At 37.5% G+C, this 26091-nt stretch overlaps 1 protein-coding gene across 1 annotated transcript; it reads right to left on the reverse strand.

Annotated features, from left to right (window-relative positions):
- Window positions 1-54: 54 nt before the first annotated feature.
- On the reverse strand, window positions 55-25942 carry atr (ATR checkpoint kinase). The gene is made up of 47 exons (XM_039677460.2): window positions 25710-25942; window positions 25500-25591; window positions 24548-24700; window positions 23584-24455; window positions 22310-22491; window positions 22007-22186; window positions 21753-21931; window positions 20515-20667; window positions 20142-20340; window positions 19255-19505; window positions 18539-18726; window positions 18319-18419; window positions 18036-18207; window positions 17664-17834; window positions 17296-17490; window positions 16899-17084; window positions 16621-16716; window positions 15232-15362; window positions 14832-14975; window positions 13739-13832; window positions 13482-13607; window positions 12976-13182; window positions 12712-12825; window positions 11465-11580; window positions 11262-11382; window positions 11033-11170; window positions 10697-10910; window positions 9700-9872; window positions 9235-9399; window positions 8429-8520; window positions 8230-8321; window positions 7968-8145; window positions 7678-7866; window positions 6978-7137; window positions 6706-6885; window positions 6487-6629; window positions 6278-6375; window positions 4227-4459; window positions 4008-4142; window positions 3644-3844; window positions 3393-3536; window positions 3157-3307; window positions 1610-1766; window positions 1304-1457; window positions 1063-1214; window positions 632-737; window positions 55-375 (listed from the first exon to the last, which is right to left on the reverse strand). Exons 1-47 carry the CDS (start codon window positions 25763-25765, stop codon window positions 202-204), a joined length of 7908 nt encoding a protein of 2635 aa, XP_039533394.2. The 5' UTR covers window positions 25766-25942; the 3' UTR covers window positions 55-201.
- Between the last annotated feature and the right edge of the window lie 149 nt (window positions 25943-26091).

Below are 26091 nucleotides of genomic sequence, written 5' to 3' on the forward strand. Positions count from 1 at the left end.
ACCTTTAATTCCTTCAAAACAGAACACATATGATATGAAAGAAGATTCTTGAAAGAAACATAAATGAAATTTAATTAACCTATTGAGGAACATTGAAAATAACAGTGACAAATATATCAAAATACAGAAAAAAAAAAGTATGGAACTAAACAGAAAGCTTATGTTGAGTTTTGGTCTCAAACTCTTAAGTGCAAATGTCCTTCACAGATAAGGACCCCATCCAAGGTACATCAGGCACAGGAGATTATCATCAGTGGCTTCTTGAATGAGGTAGTGTGCGTGGCCCTCAATGGACAGAGGTAAGCCCATCACTTTATTTCTGCTCTTGATCACTCCCTGAAGACGCTGCTCAATGTCCAGAACATGAGTCTTAGCCTAGAGTGGGACAAAATTAAATCATGAAATATTTCTTGACAACTATTACTTAAGCTTGTTATTTAATCTATAGTTGAAACGCAACAGCTCAAATTGCACATAAAGATGAAGCACTTACAGTACTCAAAGCAAGTGTATTCCAACCATAATGCCTTATGTTTACTTATAATCCAATCCTGCTTAGCTGAATATAAAATGCATTTAATATACAGATATGCATCCTTATTCAGGCTGAAGCGACTGATTGATGAAGTACCTTCTCATTGAGGATCTCTCCAGATTCATTAACTTGTGTCTTAGAGGAACCCTTGACAGGCTTGCTCCACTCCACCAAAGGATCATGCAGGAATGTTTTTAAAACACTGATAAGGAATATAAAAGAGATAATTATGCAATACAAATACTTTATGAAATACCCAACATAGAAAAGATATTTGGTTTCAGAGATGTTATTTTTCAGATATTCATGCACTTCTACTTCAACAACCATATTAGAATGATTTTTGAAGGGTCATGTGACAATGAAAACTAGAGTAATGATGCTGAAAATTCAGCGTTGACATCATAGGATTAAATAACATTTTAAAATATAGAAAGTTATTTTAAATAGTAATAATCTTTGACCATTGACCCTTCAAAAACAAACCCTAAACCTCTGAATGCTAGTGTAAGTTCTGAGATGTTCACCTCATGAGTGGCTCTCTCTGGTCCCTCATGAGTCTGAGTGTGACTTCACAGGCCTGTCTGAACAGACCCTCTGTGCCCATGGGCCCCATTGCATGAACCATGTTCTGAGTGAGCCGGAAGGGAACAACCTCAGGAACATCAAATGTCTCCCCCTTAAGCACCACACAACACATTTGTTCTAGTTACTCAGAGGTACCAAGTATTCAAATTATACAGACACATTCCTCATGACTTCTCAAACCTTGTTGAAGAGGCAGTTGAAATCCACATGAACGGACTCGCCGGTTAAAGAGTCAAACAAAATGTTCTCTCCATGGCGATCGCCAAGCCCAAGAATATAGCCCACCATAGACATGACCGCAGTCGAGCGACAGTAAGCAGACCTGCTGTTGTACCTGTGAAATGCCACATTTGTCCCATGTGTGAAGATGTTCATGTCGGTGAATTTCTACTGAATTGCCCTAAGCTCACTTTTAATAGACAATATTAAGAAAATAATAGCAAAGATATTGTGAATGCAAGTAGTAAAACAGCCTGTCATATATACCAAGAGGTGGGATCAGGAAATGTCCGTAGGAACCACTCATGAAAGACCGGTGGGTGTCTGGCACACAGTACATCTTTGTGCAGCTTCAGCTTCTCCTCAAAAGAAGCTGTTTTGGGCAAAAGCAGCTTACGCAGCTCCGTCCCACTGACATAGATCCCTGTTTAAAAGAACAAATACATTTTCACTCAGCTGAGTCCAAATGACTTCATGGAGACACTGACAGCCTGAATAAACAGCAGTTTAAAATGGATTCTGATTGGTTAATCAATATTTCATGTCCATATACAATAGAATACTGTTCAAAAGATTGGGGCCAGGAATTTTTTTTAGGAAAGAAGTATTTTATGCTCACCAAGGATACATTTATTTGATCAAATATACATTAAAAATAGTAATATTGTGAAATATTACAATTTAAAATATCTATTTTATTCCTTGTGATGCAAAGCTGAATTTTCAGCATCATTACTCCAGTCCTCAGTGTCACATGATCCTTCAGAAATCATTCTAATAGGCTGATTTGCTGCTCAAGAAACAAGATACATGTTTTCTAGGATTCTTTAATGTACAGAAAGTTCAAAAGAACAGCATTTATTTTGAAATAGAAACTTTTGTAATACCTAAATAAAGGTATTAATTTCTTTAACAAAAATCTTGACCCAAAACTGTTGTACTGTATATTAATTTATTTGGCGAGTAGCCATGTAATAAGCAGGATAATGTACTGTTAGAGCTGGTCATTATCCAAAATAAAGCACTTGAAAGTGATACAATATTTATTGTATGATAATGACAAGCTTTCTGTGAGTTTCTGACCACAAATATTAAATCATTAAATAAAAATTAAATAACAAAATGTTAAAAAGAAGTCACGTAACAAATTTACAATCAGTTATGGATTAAAGGAGCTGTATGCAAGATTGTAGCCAAAACTGGTACTGCAATCACTTTCAAATTAGGGTGTATCCCCGCCTTCCCCCATGACTCGAGGTTGCCAGATATGCTGCAGGATCCAGCAGGAACGCAGGCTGCTACAAGAAGCTTCCAATGGCAAGTGACGAGTCCTACACAGTGATTTTTTTTTCTGTTAAGTATTTACTTCTGACTTGACAAAGTATTTCGGATTCATATCGAATTTTGGGGGGTTTCGCGACGTTAGAATTTTTTTTATCTGATTACGACACGTTCGTATCTGCACCTGTGGTAACTAGAGAAGAGCTGGCAACCCAAATGCCGCAACACTACTGACTCCGTGATTGGTAGATCGGTGGAGGTTGGAGCATCAGAACAAAACACAACATGACAACATCAACACCAGTCAAGGGCTGCAACTTCACTTTTTAAATGACAATATCCTGTCCGGACTACTGTTGTCAGTGATAAGTATTTGAAATGAACATGATTTCTTAATGTCTAGTGGCATATCAGGGAAAATTTATGATTAATTGAAATAAATTTATTGCATACAGCTCCTTCAAAGTTATGCATGGATTATGGGTTAAATCCCAGTCCACTGTATATCAGTAGAGGCTATGAAATCAGCACACCTTTCTCTTTATACAGCTTTGTGAGGATGTGGCGTAAACCCGCTGTGTTGTTGACCCACTCTATTATGCCGCACTCTTCATTCAGAGGGATGACGGCGTACGTTCGAATGCGCAGATCCCTTCGTCTAGACTCTGCATCTTTCCTCAAAGACTAAAAAAAACAACGGCACATTTTTATTATGCAAGTTTTCGGGAAAATGCAATAAATTATTGTGGTATTTAGCGAACAGCGCAACCTTATTAATGAGACAGTTGAACTCCATCAGCCTGCAGTCTTTCCTCAGGTCATCTTTGGGTTTGCACATCATGGTGTAGAACTTTCCGTCCGAGCCTTTAAGCGAGATCTTTTTTGGCTTCTGCAAGGATGCCAAGATCTCCACCTTTTTGAAAGGAAACGAATAATGATATCATTAATAGTGAATCTTTTAAAATGAGAGGGAATGTGATGCATCATGTGCCCAAAAAACTGGGGAATGGTGAAACTGACGGTGTCGTCGAAGCCGGCGAGGTAGACCCAGTGCCCTGGAAAGGCGTCGTGTTTGGGGTTGGCTCCTCCAGTGGAGGGCAGGGTGGGTATAAGGACAGACTGCAGGGGGATGAGGATCTGACTGAAAGTGGGCTCTTCCACCAGTTTCTTCAGCATTTTGAAGTGTATACTCATGCTGAGGGTGCTGCTGTTTCCATCCACCTACACAATTACACAAAAACAGTTTATAACTGCATCCATAATATGCAAGACCAATTGATTACATAAATGAATTTTGAATTATGAAATACTACTAAATGCATAAAAGCTGTTTTCTTGCGAATTAAAATATTATTCTTTCGCTAGTGGTACAGTTTTCCCCTACTGGTTTATTGCCGAGCTCCACCAGTTTGTCAGTCAGTCTGTTGGCATCTCCGATAAATTTCCCAAATGAGTTATTCAGACTGATGGCCTTCTTCAAGATCTCCTTGCATCTGTTCATTCGAGTCGGATAGGAGGACTAAAATACATTTTAAAAAGCATATAAACAATTAATACTTGTGAAAAGACATTTATAGTTATAGATGTGGCTGAGGTGTCTGACCTTTGACACAGCAGTCATCATCCACATAGCTTGTTGTGGGTAAGCTAAGAAGACTTTGGCAACAATCTCCATCAGCACAGCGAAGACCTCGTTGTTGGAGTGGCAGATTCGGGAGATGAGCTGTGAAAAGGCTGTGAGGAACTGGTAAGGCAAGAGGTTGCTGGTGTGTTCGCTGATGACGGAATTGATTTTAGAAAGTTCAGCCCGCATCTGGACTCTGTCAGAGCGGCCAGCTGAAAAAGATTGAGCAAGGATGGATTGTTTTAATTAAGAGCAGTGAATATTTGGTTTTATAGTCAATCGATTTCGATTCAAAAGCATTTTGAATTGGACTGCAAACTCACAGTGACCCAATTCGAATCAATACGCATACAATAATTCTGTATTTTTACATGAGAAATCAAATTGGCTTTGATCTTTTGACTTTTAAGAAGTCATGCAAGTTTCATAGCTTAAAACATCCTCATTACAAAAGTATATATTTAATCAAGCTCCAAAAATAGCTCATGTTGATATTGCGGTATTTGTGATGTAACATGAGCAAATATAAATGCATGTGACTGGCTCCAGAGCAAGACATCGATGAATAGTTATACATCATCTCAACATAGGCCCCGCCCATTGGCATTTAGTCGGTTAAAGGGATACTTCACCCAAAAATGAAAATTCTGTCATCATTTACTCACCCTCAAGTTGTTGCAAACTTGTATGAGTTTCAGATTTAAGATATTTTGGAGAATGATTGAAACCGAATAGTTGTTTGGCATCATTGACTTCCATAGTAGAATAAAAAAACACTATAGAAGTCAATGGTGCCCTACAACTGTTTCATTCCAATCGTTCACCAAAATATCTTCCTTTGTGTACAGCAGAAGCAAGAAACTCATACCGGTTTGTAACAACTTAAGGGTGAGTAAATAATGACAGAATTTTCATTTTCAAGTGGAGCATCCCTGTAACGGCTGACATTTGCCTACACTGGATGTAAGCATCGTGTCAAAAGCAAATAGAACCCATTGTAATCACTCACTGAATACACTGCATACACTATACAGATGTGCATTCAGTTTCTGACATCCTCCACACACTTGAGTCTGCCAACAATAGGGCGAATGGAAGAGTGAAAGAAAGTTCGCTTTGACGCATCTATTTTAAGCAGTCTCTGAACAGACTTCAGACTTCATAAGTAAATAATTTCATAATGCTTTGTCTGTAAATTACACTTTTATATGGATAATATATTTTAAACACTAACTCGCGTGCAATATGTTTTTTTGTCCATTAAACTTTATTGACATCATAAGTGAACCTCAAGGAACATATTAAAATAATTTAAAAAGTCCATGTCAAAAAAAAAAAATAAAAATAAAAAAAATAATAAAATGTTTAATTATTATTGTTACTATTATTATTCATTTGTGTAATATTGTACACTATATATACTATATATATATATGAAGAGTTCAGATGCAAAAGCCTCTAAGTGCCATTTGAAATTTTCTTCTAAAATGGTAATTTTTATCAAGCTTATATATTCAAGTTATTTCACTTAAATGACAATTAATAGGTAATCTTCATTGCAATTTAAGTGAAATTACTGAACTTAAATGTACAAGCTTGATAAAAATGATCATTCGAGAATGAAAATTTCAAATGGCACTTAGAGGCTTTTGCATCTGAACTCTTCATATACACATTTGGCTACACTTTATTTGAAGGTGTCTGTATAACAATGTACATTTAAGTACTAAGTAATATTAATTTAACTACATGAAATTACTAAATGGTTAGTATGAAGGTGTGGTTTATGGTTAATTGCATGTAATTATACATAATTTAATTATTACTACAGTAACCACATGTAACAATGACACTGTAAAAGTGTTACCAAACATTTTACCAAATTGCAATTCTTTTTGCATTTTAAATTATTTACTGCCCAACACGAATTATTTAAAATATTAATAAGATCAATGCATATGAATCTGCAAGATTTTTAATCAATGCATTAATAAAACGAGAGTATAATCTCAGCCACTTTTGTGCTTTACCTTTTTCGAACTCAAAAACTTTGGCTCCATAGTCCAGCCATAAGGTTAGCATTCTGGGCATGGCTTGATAGATATACTGATTGCCAAACTGCAGGGCTCTATGAAGAGAGCACAGCATTACTGTATCTGACTTTCACACATTGAAACATTTCTTTTAGAACTGCTGAATGAAAGCCCTATAGGGGGATTACCAATAGAAAACATCTTACTTTCCAAAATAAGTGACAATATAACGAATGAGGTTGCCCTGTCTTTCCAGTTTGTTGTCAGTGACCATAGGCATAACCTTGTCGTAGTATTTGGCAAGGTAGAAGTTGCCATCCTCCCATTCTGGCAACAGATAGGTGACATCCTGCATGAAAGAGAAACATTGACTAATGAATCTGATTTTTGTCCCATTTGTCCATGAATGTGATTGACTGAAATACCTTGTAGGTTTTCATGATGGCATTGCTCTCAAAGTTGGCCGTCTCCTCCATGTATCTGCCCACCAGCAGCATGGCATTCCCTTTTATCTGGATTCTCTTGGGGTCTGTGAGTGGCTGGTCATCAGGAAAACACTGCTGCACACCTTTCTGCAGGACTATCAGAGCCTGATGCACATCACCCTGTAACAACAACATCTTTCCTTATTACTACAATTTCAACGATGGAGTAAGACCTTCATTGGCATAAACAACATTAAGCTGAGCTGCTAAACCTTAGACCAGAGCCATTTGGCTTTCTCGATGAAGAGTTCAGAGAGGTGGGAGTTCTCAGCATTGAGCAGGGCGTTGAAGGCTGTCTGGTGATGGCCAGCTCTTCTGGCTACACGAGCACTCTGCAGCCAGCACTCGCCAACCTGCTCCTCACAGGAAGACCTGCAAAGAAGTCGTCATCATCACTCTTTTATCTCATATCCACTCAAACGAGATAGGTCACCTGAAACTCAAGGTCATGTCTTTTGAAGCCTACACTACTGGTCAAAAGTGTGGAATAAATATGATTTTTTATTTTTTTTTATGTTTCTGAATCTCTCTTATTCTCACTAAGACGGTATTTATTTAAAAATGTAATGTCAAAGCAAAGTATTATCAGAAATTAGCTAATTACTTGGCTTTCTAGAAGGGAAGTGAAACATTTTGCACTGAAATATGAAGAGTTCAGATGCAAAAGCCTCTAAATGCCATTTGAAATTTTCTTCTTTAATGATGATTTTTATCAAACTTGTATATTTAAGTTCAGTGATTTCACTTAAATGGCAATGATAATTACCTATTAATTGTTATTTAAGTGAAATTGCTGAACTTAAATATACAAGTTTGATAAAAATCATCATTAAAGAAGAAAATTTCAAATGGCATTTAGAGGCTTTTGCATCTGAACTCTTCATATGTAGTATGAGTAATATGTGCTCATACCCCTTGTTGAGACTGAGAAGAGCTCTCCGCAGTGCCAGTATGGGTTCCTTGGCTCTGAATGAGTTTTGGGTCATGAGTAGGCGGGCGTCCCAGTTGAGTTTGGGCTCAGGCTTCTTGGATCTTCCAGCTTCTGTGCTTTCCTTCTGCAGCTCACTTAAGGAATGTTCCAACTCACACAACATGTGCAGCCTAAGACACGACACCTTAGTCGAAAATGCTTTTGAACACATTGTATTTGTATTGTAAATGTTACGTTTTTATTTTTCTGAAACTGTCAACCATCGGATTACCTGACTATGTACTCATATCCTCTCTGATAGGTGCCACACTCAAAACTGGCAGCTGATAAAGGGACAACCTGCTCTTTCCTGGATATTTTAAGCTTTTCATACAATGCCTCTGAATCTTGCTTCTTGGCAGCCAGCAACATTTGACCAAGTCTGACACCCCATGTGCTGGACTTACAATCTATAAAACAGAAATGGCAAAAAAATAATGCTTCTTCAATCTGACAAACATTTCTATGTTTCTAGAAACATCTAAATCATTTACCAGAGGCAAGATAGTCCTCAACTAAGTCCCACTTTGACAGTTTCCATGCTGCCTCGACCCGGTAAGCATTTAGATCGGACTTCCAACGTGGCCTTTGCAAATGAAATAACGTTAGTTTTAAAAACACAAAACCTGGGGTTGCGTGATCCACAGTGTCACTGAATAACCCAGGAGACTAAGTTTACATCAGTACGCCTACCTGCTTGCAAGAACTCCATTGACCTGGGTTATTACTGTGGAGAGTTGACCAAGGCCCAACATAGAGTTCATAACCCCATGATAATGGATGAGCTGCATACAAAGATAAGTAAGTGAGAGGGAAATGTATCAGTTACAAAAATACAAAAAATAAGAAAGTAAAGACTAAGAGGATTATTTAATACACACATTGTTCGATGTGTTCAATTTTACTAGTTCTGGAGCAACAACTGAGTGTGAATATACTGTATATAGATAGGGTTTAAAAGTATGCCAATAGACAGTTTTAGGGGCAACGCATTACAAGTAATGTCCCCAAATAGTAAGTAAGCGCAGAGGAGTTGTGTGCGCTGTGTAAATATGATGCTTATTGTAGTTCTAGGCTAAATGTGAGCATGGATTTACTCATCTCACATGCACAGAAACAGATTCAGTATTCATTAAATGAATCAAACAGTGAAATGCAAAACCAGATTATTACACAAATCTCCAATAATTAAATATGTTAAATAATCTCACTTATTTAACCGATGTCTTTGCTGCTTAACATCCATGATCTAATTTAACAATATTAATAAGTAAAAATTACTTTAGATAAACATCATGTTTGTTTTTAGTTTTTGTTTTGTTTTTATTGCCGAAATAAGAGTGTTGATCTTTCTTCCTTTTTGGGTGAACTAACCCTTTAATGTGTTCCTTTTTATTTATTTATTTTTTTTTACTAAGAATCAAGCCCAGCCAAAGCACACACATCTCTACATTTGCCCGGTGTTTATAAGAATAAGAGTGTGTGTGTGTGGTGGTGACCTGGTCTGGCTCGAGTTGGATGGCTCTGTCGTAGCAAGCAGTGGATTCACGCAGAAGTCCAATGCTCTCATGCTCCAGGATCTGCTCTCTCAATGACGGCTCCTCCTTCCTCAGATCATTCACCCCCCTCACACCATCTGGCTCGTGCATGGCCGCATACATAGTCTAGAAGACAGGTTATAACAGATAGCTTAAGAACCGATCTGATTTATTGACAAGTATACATGCAAATAAATGCAGCCTTGGTGAGCTTAAGAGACTAAACATTGAAAAAATCTGACAGACCCCAAACTTTGGAACATTATTGCAAGTTTCATGTCTCCACATCACTTCACCTGACAATTTTTTTCTTACATAATAAAGTAATTTTGACTCAATAATAATATTTTACAGTTATTTATTTTAGTAAGTAACCATAACCAGCAACCATTACAACTCGTGCAAAAATCTGTAGACTGGTAAGACCTGTAAGAATGAAAGATGGTCCTGAATGTTCTGCTTCTTCTCACGGATGAAGGACTCAAAGTGCATGACAGCCCGTGTGTAGGCTCTGGAGCGGAAGGATGCCTTGGCCAGCACATCCTGAGGAATGCTGTTGAGGAAGGCTACTACGCTTTGATACTCACTGCTCTCTGGGCCTAAGAGGACAAAGAGTCAGAATTACTTTCCATAGGCAAAGCAAAAACATTTTAGGATTGTACAGGATGAACTTATACCATTTCAGATCAACAGAATTCACCTGGGTTATTCTCAAAATATGATGACATGTCTCTTGACTTTTCAGTTATGAAAAACATTTAAAATATTTAAGGAACCCCTTTTTATAATATTTTTGATCAGAACCGACAATAAAAATATATAAAAATATATATATTTCTCAAAACAAATTCTGTTGCTTTAAACATTGTATTTCTTCAAAGAATCCTGAATAGAATGCATCAGTTTCTACAAAATGATTAAGCAGCACAACTGTTTTCAACATTGATAATAATAAGAAATGTTTCTTGAGCTGCAGATCAGAATGATTTCTGAAGGATCATGTGACACTAAAGACTGGAGTAATGATGTTGAAAATTCAGCTTTGCCGTCACAAGAAAAAATGACATTTTAAAAACATGCTGTTACTGTTTTTTTTTGTTACTTCTTTCTTTCTTTCCTTACTGTCCCCAAAGCTTGAAATATGTAACTCGCACAGCATTGCCGTTTTCTTATTTAAATGTATGTTTGCAAGAGTTTATGAGGAAAATAATTAATGGTATAATGTATTGATTTTACTCAGAAAAGTTGTGTGTATTTTTGAGATGCTATTAACGGCAACTTAAAAATTCATGTTTGAGGAGAATTTGTAAATAAAGATAAACAGACAAATGGCCTATTAACATTCCTAATAATGTCAAGATGTTAATAATAAATTATCATCAGCTTTTATGAACTGAAATCAGAACTTTGTTTAGTACGTCACCTGTTGCCTGTGCCTGCAGCTGCTCTCTGCCATGTTTTCCTGACCTCTTGTTGGTACTCAGGCTTTGTAGTTTGTGGCGGGACCACTGAGTGAGATGGTCCAGCATGGAGAAGACTGTTTGTGTGCTGAGCTGACTCAAGCTAGAGGCATTATCCTGCAGTCGCAATAACCGCGGGTCACCCTCCTTCAGGACTGCCATGATCTCTTCATTCACCTACAGGGCATAAACAGAAACAGCCTTTTTCACTGGCAAAAACTTTACAGAGAAAAACTACACGGACCATTAGCTATCAAAAATTAACAGCATGTCCTTTTCTACAGAGTTTGAATTTGTACCTCTCGCTGCTCCTCCTGAGTGCATCCAATCAGCACGTAGACCAAAATGTGGGGCAGCAAGTAGATGGTCACTTTGTAATCATGCTTTATGATGAAACTACAGCAGTTGAACACTTTGCCAGCTAGCTCATGTCTAACCTAAAACACATGAAAAGATTAGGGAGAATTAGCCTTTGCATTAAATATGTGATTTTTCATAGCACAGGAAAACAAGTAGACGTGAACTTACTTTACTGATGAGATATCCTGCCCAGGTTGCAGACCAGTCAGAGAATTTGTTTCCACGGCTGCTAAGATATATTGGCTTTTTCAACTTCGACCAGTTCACCACCTTCTGGGAGCTCTTATACCTTCAGATGATTAAAACAAATCAGTTTTATGCATTAAATAAAAGCAGCTGACAACAAGTCATGCAAAATGATCATGTCCAACCTGGTGTTGAGATGTGGCTCCAGGATTTCCTGAACCTGCTCAGGGAATCTTCTCCAAAGACGGCGACCTGGTGAATCAGTCCTGCCCTCCCGACATTCAAATAATGATAGCAGCTCCTGAAACAGAAGTGTACAGAGTTTAGCTAAAATCTACAACTTGAATGTTTCTATAAGGGATACACAACATATCAGTAGCAAAATGGCCAATATTCATATTTTTAAATATCATTCGATATATGTAAATGTTATTATACAAGCTTATTTAACATATTTTTACATTTAGATTTGCCGTCATCTAACGCTTACTTAATATAATAATTTTAAAATTATCTTTAAAAACGAATAATTTAATAATACAGCTTGAATGCAGTACTCAAAATGAAAATAATTTTCAAAACATTATAATGTTGTGATGCCTAAATGAACTTAGAATTTAAAGTTTTTAGTTTTAATGTTTTATTTATTCAAACAAAATAGAACAAAAGTTGAATAGGTTATCGTCAATGACAAAAAATAATTATCGTTTCAACCTTTAGTTTCTTTCTACCTATTTTAAGCTAATATAATTTAAACTAAAACTCTCCTTGCTAAATACTTTGCAGTTCTAAATGTAAATCACAAGTAGGCATGGGAAGGTATCAATTTTTCATATCACGATAATTTCTCAAGCTTTTGGCACAGTATTGAATTAAGGTACAAAACGGAAGTGTTGTCCTCTTAACAGGTTTATACTCTTAACCTTTTTTCTTATGACAAAAATAACTCTGAACATTTAATTGCAATAAAAAAAAAACATTTAAAAATTAAAGTGCAAAAGATCTATAAAGAACAATAATAAAGAATCAAATCATGTTCAATCAATATCTAGGGCATGTTTTAGTCCAGACTAAAATATAAAAAAAGTTTAAGTGTAAACAAAATATATAAAATCTTAGGCATGGTTTCGTAAACCCAGGATTAGACCTTAGTTCAAGTAGGACACTAATGTGGCTTTTATAAATGTGCCTTAAAAATGCACATTACATATTTTAAGATATGTCAGTGCATGTGATTTTCAGTTAAAACAGCTCAATAATGAATTTTATTCTGGCACTAGGCTTAAGACTTGTCTGTGAAGCCGGGGGCAAAAGTATAAGCTACCAAGTAACCAAGTATTTGGTGATGTGATTAAAACTTTTATAAAACACCAAACAAAGGGACAATATCAAAATCCCAAGGGACAGAATATTTGCCCAAGTTCATTCATACCTGCATGGCGTACGCCGCAGCATCCTGTGCTCTCACATCATCAGCATAGGCCAGAAAAGCTCTGGTCAGCTCTGTCAGTAGTTCATAGGCAAAATTTGGATCATCGATCCCACTCTAAAAAGCATAAAGACACTCTCTTTATTCTGTGCATAACACTTGAAATACATAAAATGAAAAAGCTGCACACTTAAAACATGATCTTCAAGATTCTGCTTGATACATATCGCAGCAACAAAAAACAAAAGTGTCTGAGGAAAGTCTTACCACAAATGTTGATCCAGTTCCCTGAGTGTCAGCAGGTGAAAAGTCAAGCCGACCAGGATCAATGGCTCCTAACTCCCCCAGGCATTCCCCACACAAAAGCCTGACTTCAGGGTTGACGTCCTGGCAGCCCCGGAGCAACACTGTCACTAACTGAGAGATCACCGGCTCTACCATCTCACTGTCCAAGACATGTTTTAGTAGAGCATCCTGTAGAACAAACAATATAGATCAGGGGTCTTCAACCGTTCAGGCCCCTATTACATTTGAAGCCTGGTTTCTAATAATATGCTTACAATCCCATATTGTATTTACATACTTAAAAATACTGAATCTAGTGAATAATTATTGATGAACAAACTCTTATACAGTACTCACACAAAATATTATCATTTTACTAACGGCAATGAGTGAGAAAAAAACATACTATGCTGATATGATTTACAGGTAATAAGATGTATGGCATTTTGATGTCTTTTTTAATCTAATTTCTTAAGAGCGAGTCTGACCTGGTTCTTGTATATCATCTCCTTCAGGCTGGTGAGTGCATGGATGCGTACATCAACGTTCTCATGCTGGATCGCCCGCATGGAGAGCTGCAGTGCTGTCTGCATGTCGGTGCTCTTTGAGGTTTGCTGTTGTTGAAGAATAGTGCATCACAACCATCATTATAAAAATAATTCCATTTTATTGAAATCAAGTCACAATTTTAAAAGTTGTACACTGTTATTTATACTTTGATGTGATTGGTTTGTTTAGGTTGTACCTTACGGTAATCTTGAAGGACCTTGTGAATGTTTTTCAGTTCTGGATGGTCAGGAAGGAAGTAGATTTCATGAAGAAAGTCTTGTACTTCCTCCCTGAGATGAAAAGATTGTGAAGAAAGGATTTTACCCAAAACAACAAAATACATTAAAATTATACTAGTGTTATAGCGTAATTTTTCAATGTTAAAATAAATGTTCTAATCTAATATGCAGAGAAAACTACAACAAGCTAACAAATTTGGCCAATAGCGTGAGTTTGAGGCAGAAGGGGAGATCTGTAGATTGCAATAAGTAGTTGACAACACTTATCCAAGTACTTTTTTATTTTTGACATAGATAACTTTTGTTTTTAAAAGAATATGGATGATTTTTTAGATAATTTTATAGATTAAAAGCAGTTTTTTTACAGATTAAGTAGTAATGTTGATTATTAATGTGTTGACAACATAGTTAATAAAGGTAAAATGTTTCCTTTTTGCAGCACTATGATTGAATGATTTTCAGGTTTGTCTAATAACTAATACTATAAACTAATACTTTTTAGTTGACTTTACTTAATGTAGAACAGTTTGTTGAACTTAATTGTAAAAAATTAGTAATCCGTACTAAATATTTGTGTAATATTATTTGTAACTAAGAAAAGTTAAAGGGATATTAAAGCCAAAAATTTGAATTCTGTTATCATATACCCACTCTCAAATTGTTCCAAACCTGTATAAATTTCTTCTCATGAACACAAAAGATGATGTTTTGAAGAATGTCGGTAGCCAAACATTCAAGTCAAAGGGGCCTATCAACTGTTTGTTAAAGTAAACTAAAAATTATTAGTTTATAGTATTAGTTATTAAGACATTTGAGAATGTTAAGGAAACCTGATTGAAAATAATTTCAATCATAGTGCAGCAAAACGTAAACACTTTACCTTTAATAACTATGTTGTCAATACATTAATAATCAACATTACTACTTAATCTGTAATAAAAACTACTTTTTAAATCTATAAAATTATCTAGAAATCATCCAAAAACCTTTAGAGAAATAAAACCAAATCTAGCCTTTAACAAAACAAGAGAAAGCTGGAACAACACACACCTGTTCTCCACTATGAGGTAGTGCATGATCACCACTGTCTCTTTAGGCTGGATGGAGATGAGAGGTAACAGAGCGACGATTACATGACTCAGAAGCGGACCCAGATAAGACGGGTCAAGACAGCGCACGAAACAGTCCCACGTCCTGTAAACCAGCAAGATAACAATAAAGCCCATATACATGCAATTACGGTTTTATCCTCTAAACTGATTGCATATTAGATACAGATGGTTTGTGTTGAGCTTAACCGTTGTTAAAATTAAAATGAGCTCACGGCAAACTAACTAAAGAACATCTGATTCTTGTCGTCAGCACTCTCTCACGCAGATACAACTTCTGATGCTCTTCAGAATCTATTTGCACATCCTCTTCAATGCACTCACTCAGGCTAGAAACACACCTGCAGCAGAGCTCTGGGAAGTCGTCCTTGTACCTCAGACCAGTTCTTAGTGTTGTCATCATCTTCACTCGGACTGAGCTGATGTGCTTTGGACCCATCAGCTTCATCAGGGCCATTAAACTGTTTAGAGCCTGAGAGGAAAAAAGGTCATAAATATACTGACATAATGGGGATAGAACTATCTTGCCATCTCTATTACAAACAAACGAATAGTGTCTTACTGATGCGGCCTGAATTGAACTTAATTAAAAGTAAAGTTCATCCATGCTTTTTAATGTTTAGGATCACAAGGACGGGATTCCACAACTTGGAACTGCAAAAATCCTTTAATCGGTTTTGTTTCTGGAGTAATCCTGTGTTTAAGACACGTATTTACTACTACACTACACGCGCAAATTGGTGGGTGGGGCTAAATAGAAGTCGATCTTCTGCAGAGGCGGTCTTTCGTCGAACTATGACCTCATACTGAGAGAAAATTGGAAACCAAACATTTGGAAGCTCAATAAAAGCTATTTTTGGACTAACAAGGAATTTTTGAGTCCTGCAACTTGCAGGATATTTTTATAGTAAAATGACCTCTTAAAGGGATACTTCAGGATTTAGCATTAAGCTTTGTATTAGTAGAAAACCTGTAGTGTTTTCAAATTACCATGTATTCCACACTCATATCCCCCTGAGACGAGAGATTTATGTATTTTTTGTCTGGAAAAAATCTCCGATTACACAAAAATCTTCATTTTGAGGATTTTTTGGCCAGAGGCTAAAGACTACAGTCAGTAGGGGCTGTTCCGCATATTTTCCACCTGCCCATAGAGGGTGGGATCTCACTCACAGAATGCACACATAGTTGTGTCAGCCATCTTTTTTTGGAAGCTAAGCTAGCAGGCTCTTGTTCTGTGGAGAAAGCTGAGTAGTAGGGGTTACCATCCTCTTTTTCCCAGACATGCCCGGCCGTTGATGTCCATGATTCAGCTTTTGCTTTCTGCAGTCGCCATTCATTGTTTACACGCACACCTTTTGTTTCAATCTAACTGAATTAATTCCGATTGGTGAATCTGAATGTAGTGTTTACATGAATGCTAAACAATTGATCGGTTGATGTGCATTTTAACGTTGCTAAGAAAATTCCCGCTCCTCCTAATTTCACATTTCTTCTACATAAATGACCCATTTGAAATACACATTCATCTTTCCAGAGGTGAAGTATCCCTTTAACTGTGAAAAAAAATCAAGGAAATTTTTATTTCACAATTCATGACCCCTTTAATGATGTTCTGATGTGTCAAAGATCAGTTATGAGGTTGATGCGTCACGTTTTCACTACTGCACTTTAGCATTGAAACCAGACAAAACAGCTTTAAAGATTGTTAGAACGTATCGAACACTTACCATTTTCTTTTTCTCCTTCTCTCCAGCGCTAGAGCTAAGCAGCTGCATGTTGAAGAAAGCCAGGATGCCAAGGAGCTTGGGCTGCAGATAATCGGCCTACACAGACATAAAATGACAGACAGCATTATTTACAGAACAATGACTATAATAGAAGGCTGACAACGAACTCTAATGCATCCGATTCTGTACAACAAAAGGCACATGAATCAGTTTATGAAAGATGTGCTAGACACCCGTGCGCCTTAGACTGATGAATATTATTATTAGAGGAGTAGTACCATGCGTCCTGGGGTGGTGATTTCTCTTGGGCCCTGGTATGGGTCGTCACTAGAGGCGAAAGAAGCTAAAATAGCAAGTCCATTAAAGACCTGCTGGTAGTGTTCTCCAAGACGCAGGAGCAGCTCATTATGAAGACCCTGGAAATCCTGTCTCAGCAGACTGCCCAATTCAATTTCTGTCTCATTCTGTGCAAAAATAACATATAAATAAAAGTTAATGAATGAGAAATTAAGAAGAAAAAAAAAATCAATGTAAAATCAAGTCAGTAAATAAATAAATAAAAATGTAGAGGTACAATACGTAAATTTGAAAACATATTTTTATGATACCATTCCTCTTTCTATTTGTCTTTTTCCTCACTGCTTGTTTCCGAATTTCATAATCTGAAAATTACACCTTAAGGTAGTGGAAAGCTTTCTCCAGCTCCTCCTTGGTACAGGAACACACAAGATGGGAGAATATGTATTTGAAGTTATTGATGAGCATTTCTCTGCGGTTGACATTCAGCTGCTTGGCAATTGTGCGGATCAGAGCAGAAGCAGTAGGACTGGCCTTGGCTGCCAAAAAGGGAAGAAGGACCTGTAGTGTCCGCTGTAAATTAAAGAGAGAGTGAGCTCATTTCTTCGGTGAAACAAGCAATGTTCAAAAAGTTTTCCCAGTCCCGGCCTATATGCTATGCTATACTATATTTGCCCAAATTTCAGGCTTTTCTGTTACATCAGAGGCTGATCTTGCCAAATCTGGTATTAAGATGCTCAACTTACATTGAGGAAACGATTAAGGTCAGGGAAATCAAAGACATGTGCCACATGAGACAGGATGTCCAGTGCCAGCTCTCTCTGATGGGCCGCCTCCTCCTGCAGAGCCTCGCAGCTCTGATCCGGCGTGCAGCGCAGAGCCGTCACATGTCGGGAGTGCAAAGACTCCACCAAGAACTGCAATAAAAGAAAAGAGAAGAACATTAAATATTCTATAAACACATTACATGTTAGCTTGAAGCAAAACAAACAATATTCTCCATTTCTAACACACAATTTGAAAGCTTTGTGATTGATGTGAACTATATAAAACACACCATGAAAGCAAAGCAATTAAGATAATACTTAATCATCACAGCAACACAAAGGCATGCTGACCTGGCAAATTGGGTTCCTGTACTGGTTGAAAAAGGACTGCAGTTTGAGATCTCTGCAGGTGGCCAAAGCCTGGATCTCTGTGTAGGCTGCTACCGATACTGGATTGGATTTGGACAGCAGGCAGTGAAGAAGACGAAGCAGAGCAAAAGATACCAGGTTCCCCTCAGCAGCTCTGAGAAGCACCATAAGCATTGTTGAAACATGATTTGCGTGCTTTTAACAGCTGGAAGAATCAAAATATACTAAAAGTGGTACCAAAAAGAAGCATTTTGCAGTGCACTACCTCCCAATTTCTCCAGTGGTTAAGATAAGCGTGTTTTTGAGATCATTGTTTCTGGAGGTCTTTGCATTGGTGTAAGCTTCTTTCAGCCTGGACACAAGAAGCTGGACACAAAATCATAATCCATCCATTAGTCGCTTTGGATAAAAACATCTGAAAGGACTAAAAGAATGACATAATGATTACAGCATGTTAATATAATTTGAACTTTAAATTTTTGTACCTCCTTGAGAAAGCCATTTCCATTCCAAAACTCCAGAAGATTCTTAATGTTTTGGCCGAACATAATGCGGACTTCCTGGTCAGGGTCTTCAATGAGGTTGACCAAAGCACTAACCAGAGCTTTTGTATCAGGGTCACTGTTACCCAGATCTACATGCTTGAACAAGTGCCGTATATTCCTGATAAAAGCTGCCATTCCAAAAGACAATGTTAAATAGGATAATGTTTATACTTTAGATTATAGTTTAATGCTCATCAGGCTGCAAAACCAAAGGTATATACTAACAAAAACAATCATTGGGTAAATTCATGCATCCAAATTCAGCTTCTTACATTCTTTTGACCAATAACTCAATCCTCAAAACAGTTTAAAAGTGAAGTATGTAAGAATTTGTTTCTGTTAACCAAGTCGTTTATTGAATACTATTAGTATGCCATTAATGGGTTTATCTCCCCCAAAAGTGTCAATATTAAGCCTCCCAGGCACGATCAAATCATTGAGAGCGGTCCATAAGTCTATCTCCTTCCAGTTTGGGGTGTGGCTACAGTAGCAGGCAGAGCAAGAGGGGTTTTTACCAAGTGTGGGACCATTTTTTTTAATTCCAATAGGCGCCACTAGTGTCACAGAAACTACATACTTCACCTTTAAAATAGATGAAGTCTTTCCATGTTAAAAAATTCAGAAGCTTCACAGAAAGTGTTGCAGAGCAGACTGACCTTGCTTCACCTTCACGTCCTCCACAGGTCTGAGCAGCAGAAGGAACGGGGTGAGGATAGAGGCTCCGATTGAGGAGATCTGGCAGGGATGGGAGTCTGAAATGCTGAGACCAGCACAGAGGAGCTCATGGGAAGGCATTGTCTCCTGAGGGAACTGCAGTTCTGACCTCTCAGACAGACAGCAGGCCAGCTGCCCCGTGATACCGGCCAGCTCGGTCTTCACTTGTGTTGAGCTGTCCTGGAGTCTGTTCCTAAATGCAATTTTAAATACAAAATGTTAACAAAAATGTATTAAAGACAGCATGAAATCAAAAAATTGACACTTCTTATTTTTTACACAATGTTGCAGTGTGCAATTAAAAATCATTGGATCCTTGCATCAACAAATGCTCTCTTCATGTTGTCTTGGCAGAGAGTGGGACTAAAATATCCTCCTCAACTGACTGCAAAACCCGTTTAGTTAGCAACACACAACTTCCTACGATCAAATCAATTCCCGAAGGATGAAATCAAGTCCTGCCCTACATTTTATTCTCATTCTATGTTTAAGTTGTGATGTAAGAAATACCATTTCTGGGTCCAAGCCGCCACTCATAATATCACAACAGCCATTTTACGAGCACAATGTATTCATATATTTATTCACATCTCAATCTTTCAGTCTTTCATAAACTGCATATGGATTAAAAAAATATTTAGCTTAGGTTATTTCACATCGATCGAACATTTTAGAACTGAAAATGACTAGAACAATATATTTGCTATTGATATTTCCATGACTTTTAAAATTCACTGATATGTCAAGGTTTTCCATGACCATGGGAACCCTGAATTGATGTGTGCCAATATTGGATTATTTTCAGATTGACTGTTAGAGGGTGACGTACAGAAGGACCTCGTGGATGAGACTGTAGGATTTGACCCCTAGGTGGTGCAGCAGAAGAGGGAAGCCTCTGACGGCACTGGCCCGCTCAGCTTCCATCTTGCTTTGCAGGGCCCAACGATAAACCGACGAACGCCAGTCACCGCACACACTCTTTGACAGCAGAGCAAGCAGAAACACACAGTGCGCTCGAGTTTGTGCAGCTACAGACAAAATTACAAAAGAACAAGCGTTAAAACTTAAAGAATAAGGAATGAAAAGTGAATTAAACGCATTTAGGAACTAGATTTAAAGTTATCCATTAACAATACAGCTACAGTAATTCCCTTTTGGGCATATATAAAATATTGCAGAACGTTAATGAATTAGATACTTACAGAAGGCAGGAGCAAGTTTCTGGGAGAGTGAAATCAGACTTGCAGGAAAAGAGGCTGTCTGATAAACCGTTTGTGAAGAATGCTCAAACACCCATGGAATCGACAGCAGAGCACACACATTCCTGGAAAAACTTGTGTCACACTGACTATTGGCTGTAAACAGACAATACAAATCAAATTATTTCAAATTAAATATATCTATCGGATGCTTTGTCTATGGTCATAAAAAATATTTAAAAAAAATGTGTGCAATTTCTGAATAAATTAGTAAAATAACTAGGGATGCACAAAACATTGGTACCACACACTACTGTTCAGATTTTTAAAAACGTTTTTGAAAGAAGTCTCTTTTGCTTACCAAGGCTACATTTATTTGTTTAAAAATATAATAAAACGGTAATATGGTGCACTATTATATTAAAATACAAAACCATTCTTAATAACTGAATGTAAATTATTCCTGTGATAGAAAACTGTATTTTCAGTATCATTACTCCAGTTTACAGTGTCACGTGACCAATCAGAAATCATCCTAATATGCTAATTTGGTCAAGAAACATTTACCTATTATCAATGTTGAAAACAGCTGCTCAATATTTTATGAAAAAGCATTTATTTGAAACATAATTTTGTAACCTTTTAAATGTCTCTACTGTCACTTTTGCTCAATTTAATGTGTCATTGTTTAAAACGTACAAACTGAAGTGTATAAGAGATTTTTTATTTATTTATTGGTATCGACCCGATTAATAACACTGTTAAATGTTATCTTTATCCAATCTCAAAATAAATATCCATTTTCATACTGTGTGCATCATAATGCCTACATTTACTTGTTGTGGTATATTAAATTTTAGTGATATATTTTTCATAAATTCAGAACAAATAGTATTTTATATTGGTTACCAGCCATAACTTGAAAACAATATTAGGCTTTTTGGTTTTGACCTGAATTTTAATATTAGGCCATCCTGAAAAAATAACCAAGATGCAATTGACCCTTCACTAAGCCCCGCCCTCCCTAGTTACTGTTGCTACGCCTGTCAAGCATTCACGGCTGACACATCTATTACAGTGTGTATGCACGGGTGTCAGACATTTCCCAATGAGATAATTAGTAATTTTTGGCGAACATGTGAGAGCAAGACAAACGGTTGCTAAGACACGTGACGGTTGTCGGGCGTGGCTTAGCGTAGGGTCAATTGAATGAAATTGTCCTTTGCAAAAAATACACTCACTGTTAAGGTAGAGGACAGCATCAAGGATCCTGACAGTGCCCTCCACCAGAGGCTCTAGCTCTCCCTCATTGGAGGTGTTCGCCATTGCGGTGCGGCAGCTCTCGACAACCTGAGCCAAAATCCGAGGCTTTAACCAAACAAGCTGGACTCCATCTGAGGTCCCTGATGTCTTCTCTCCTCTGCCAATGAAGAGGCATTTAAGAATGAGAACTAATAACCATGCAACACAACAAAGGCCTTAGATGAAACCGTACCTCTGCGGTCCATTTGGACAGTGCTTTGAGCAAAGTGCAGCCAGGTGGAAGATGACCGTCAGTCCCTGCACGGTGCTCACGCACTGGCTCACTGTGTGGTCCCTCATCCGGGTCAGCAACTCGCCCAGTCGGCTGTCTACAGCTGCCCACACCTCACTACTGCTCTTCATGTCCACTTGCCTGATGGCAGACAAGATCATCTTAATGCGTTAGGCTCATCTTTACACATGGTAAGAGCAGAAACTGAAGCAAAGTCTATCTGAAGAGAGGGCAGAGACTGAGAGAGGGCAGAGAATTGCATACATTGGCTGAGTTTTGGCCTCACTCCTTAGTTGCGTTGGAAGAGAGAGGTTTGGTCGTTTGGCTGGAACCTCCTCTTCATACATACGAGGATCAGCAGGGTCAGAAACTGAGGCCTGCACATCCTGAACTGCAGCAATGGCATCTGTCTTGAGTGCAGCGTACAGGTAGCCTTCCACACTTTGCTAGTTTTTAAAAGGAAATATGTTACTCTCTGCAATACATCACCACTTTAAGACTTTAAAGCTACACTGTGTAACACTTTTAGTTTATTCTTAGCTAAAAACACTTAGTTCTTTCAAAAAATATATGTGCTCATTAATGTATATACATTAATGTTACAAATATTTGTAAGTAATAAAGTATTCTCGTGAGTGTATAATATGCCATTGAAAATATAAACGGGTAAGGGGTTCTAATGTCGGTCGCCATGTTGCCCCTACATCTTGAAAGTACATTAGCCAAAGAGGGAAATACCCGTTAATTCAAGCTTCGCCTTACGCGTTTACGTTTGAGTTAACACTCATGGACGAGGTCCCCCACTAGAGGGGGGACAAAAATCACACAGTGTAGCTTTAAACTACATAATAATGTATATGTGAGGATGAGATTTGAGCTAATGTATGGCAAGATTGTAAACTATCAACACTATTAAAAGGATATTTCATCCAGAAAATAAAAATTCTGTTATCATTTGACCTTCATGTCATTCCAAACCCATAAGACGTCTATTTTTAATGAAACCTTAAAAGTAATCCAGTGGTCAATCGAGTTGTTAAATCCAGGTATGATGAACCTATGTAATGTAGGGTTTTATTCATATATAACACTGATAATCACACATTTGTAAAGCACATCAAATATGGCAAACTGAAGCTCAAAAGTGATTGCTTGACAAACGAGAACCAATGAGGTTAGTTCTCACGTGTCACACAAACATGAGCATCTGTGTTTAACAAATTCTTGTGTTTACCAAGTCTTATGTGATGGGAACAAAATGAAGGTGATTAATTGATGACAGAATTTTTGGGTGAACCGTTCTTTTTCCGAACATTGCTTCAATACACTTTGGATATAGTGCAAAATATGTCTGAACCACTGTGACTGTGTTGCTTTTATCTTGTTTTTGTCATGTTCTCATGTCACCATTTATTTAGATTGTATGGAAAAGAGAAGCCAGGACCTTTTGCTAGACTTCTTATTTTGTGCTTGACAGAAAAAAGAAAAATATATATATATTTTTTTTTTTTGTATACATTTTTCTTTTGATCATTTACCTCCTCCTGGTCCTGGGTTCCAATGGTCTTAATAAGAGCTTTGCAAATGGCTGCAACTCTCTCCTTCCGGATCTGCACTGCACACTCGTATCCGGGAGGAACAAAGTTGAGGACAAAGCAGAAGACTTCGCAAAGTGTAGCTTTCACCTCCATGACCTTCAACAGCTCAAGTGCCCCACCAACCACCAGTTTCTCAAGCCTCTCCATCAGCATGTTCAGATGGACTCTCTCGAACCGGCCGTGAGTGCCTTCCTCTGTCAGGAAAACACATTGGGAGAGCTTCTGGAAATCCTTGCCAAAAGACTTGAGCTCTGACTCCTCAAAAGCAGGCAATGAGTCCAGGAGATGCAAATAAGCAGAGAAAAATGGCTGTGAATGATCTTCAGGGAAACCTCCTAGAGTCACAATGCGAGTTAAAAGCACCATAGACACTGCCTTGAGCCTCGGGCTCCCATTAGACAGGATGAGACAAGTAGTGTTCCATATGATGCCCACTTCTCTTGGGAAGAAAATACCCTGCAAAATATCCGTCAGCACTGTTAATGAAGTTACTAACAGCATCTGAGCTGAGGCACATGAGGACAGCTGAAGGATGGTAGGGGTCAGGTAAATAGCAGACTCTGCAGACCTGATGGAGAAGCGTTCCACCACCACAGGCCATTGTGGAGACGGTCTGACCATGAGATTCTTATGCACTAAATCTTGCATTAAACAAATTAGCTCTGTGGAAAACAGCCCAAATAGGACTGGACCCTTGGCTCTGAAAAGGTGAAGCAAAGAACAGATGACTGACGAGATCTTCATGTGAAGATCTTCGCATTCTGGGCACGCGGCGATTCGCAAAAGACGGTTGATGATCCATTTACTGAAATCTATGAAGGGAGAAGGAAGGCAAACAATTTAAGCTAAAAGTAGTTGTTTAGAACTATATATATATTGTATATATTAAACTATATCAGCTTACCAGTGCAGCTGTTCTCTGAGTTTTTGAAGTGATCAGAAAGACACGCTGGGTTTATGAACATTAATGTGGAGGATTTAATAATGTGCTGGACAAAGTCCAGCAGCATCACACATGCAGGCTCAAAACTGGTCTTCTTACATAACTCCAGAGCAACTAAAACGTGAGAGAGATTAAAAACATTAGACTATGTAAACACATCAAACATTACTGTACTAAAAACTGACAGTGGAAAGAGATGAAGAGACATGTAAATTTATGTCCTGTTCTTTTTTTTCCCCATAAATATAGGATTTGTATTATATCTATATTCATTATAGTCGAATCAAATCAGGAATCGAGAATCGAAATCGAAAATCGAATCGAGAATCGAAATCGAATCGAACTGAGAGCTTGCGAATTGAAATCGAATTGAACATGTGAATCGACACCCAGCCCTACTAAAAACTTAAAAGCTATGAGTGTGTCTGTATATATACATGTCTCAAATAATACTATTCTAGTGTATTAATTGTTTTGTGTATTAATCTAGTGTATTAATTGTTTTGAGTTTTCAGCCGTTCAGTTCGTGACTATGATATCAGAAGACTTTATTGTAAACTATGGAGAACATTTATGTTACAATAACACACTTCATCATTGGGGAAGAAAGGAATGCCTTATTTTCAATTTATGCTATATTTGTTTTGATATGTTTATATTATGTAAAATTGTAATATATAGCCTACTTTTAAGCACATTATCTATTCTAGAGGGCTTCACATTAAAAGTTTTCACTATAATTCTTCAACCAAGTCAACCACCATATATTTGCCTTTGATTCATTTAGCATGGTTTGAAACAACATGAAGGTGAGGAAAAAATGACAGAATTTTGAGATGTTCTCATAAAAAAAGACTTTTGACGTAACAACAACACAAATATCCAAGATGTAACTTAAAGCATTTTTCCTTACCGACATCAACATCTGTGAGTATCCTGTCAATGAACTGACATAGTATCTGACGTGGTTTCTGCACAGCCTGGTTGTACTCAACTGAACTGGCACTGGAAAAGATATAAAAGGCTTTGTATGAGCTATATTTTAAAATATTTATGTTGAGTACACCTGTCAGGACTATTTTACAAGAGAATATCTTTCGCAATTAGCAGCCACTGATGTTACCTGGCTAGTTCTTGCAATGCAGGAATCATTGCTGACATCTCTAGTCCTTGCTCCATCTTTAACGTTACTTCCTGAATGTTCTTTTATTACATACAAAGAAATGTTTAGGCCGAGTTGACCAAATAACATATTTAGTCAAACATTTTGACTCGCTCTGACATCCTCTGCTTTCACACAAGCATCACTTTCAAAACTATTCTCGCACGCTAGCTCGTCTACGGCAAACGAGTTGGGTCTTTTTGTTTGCAGACTTTGCAGTCGCGGACATGTTGTAGAAAACATTACGTAGAATCGTAATCGACCGCTCCAGATACGTCGTCACGCCCGCCATGTTGGAACAGTCAGCGTGTCGCCAATTACATTACAATCAATGATTGATTGA

Source organism: Pimephales promelas, chromosome 5 (assembly GCF_988280905.1).
Source record: "Pimephales promelas chromosome 5, fPimPro1.hap1.1, whole genome shotgun sequence".
Lineage (NCBI taxonomy): Eukaryota > Metazoa > Chordata > Actinopteri > Cypriniformes > Leuciscidae > Pimephales > Pimephales promelas.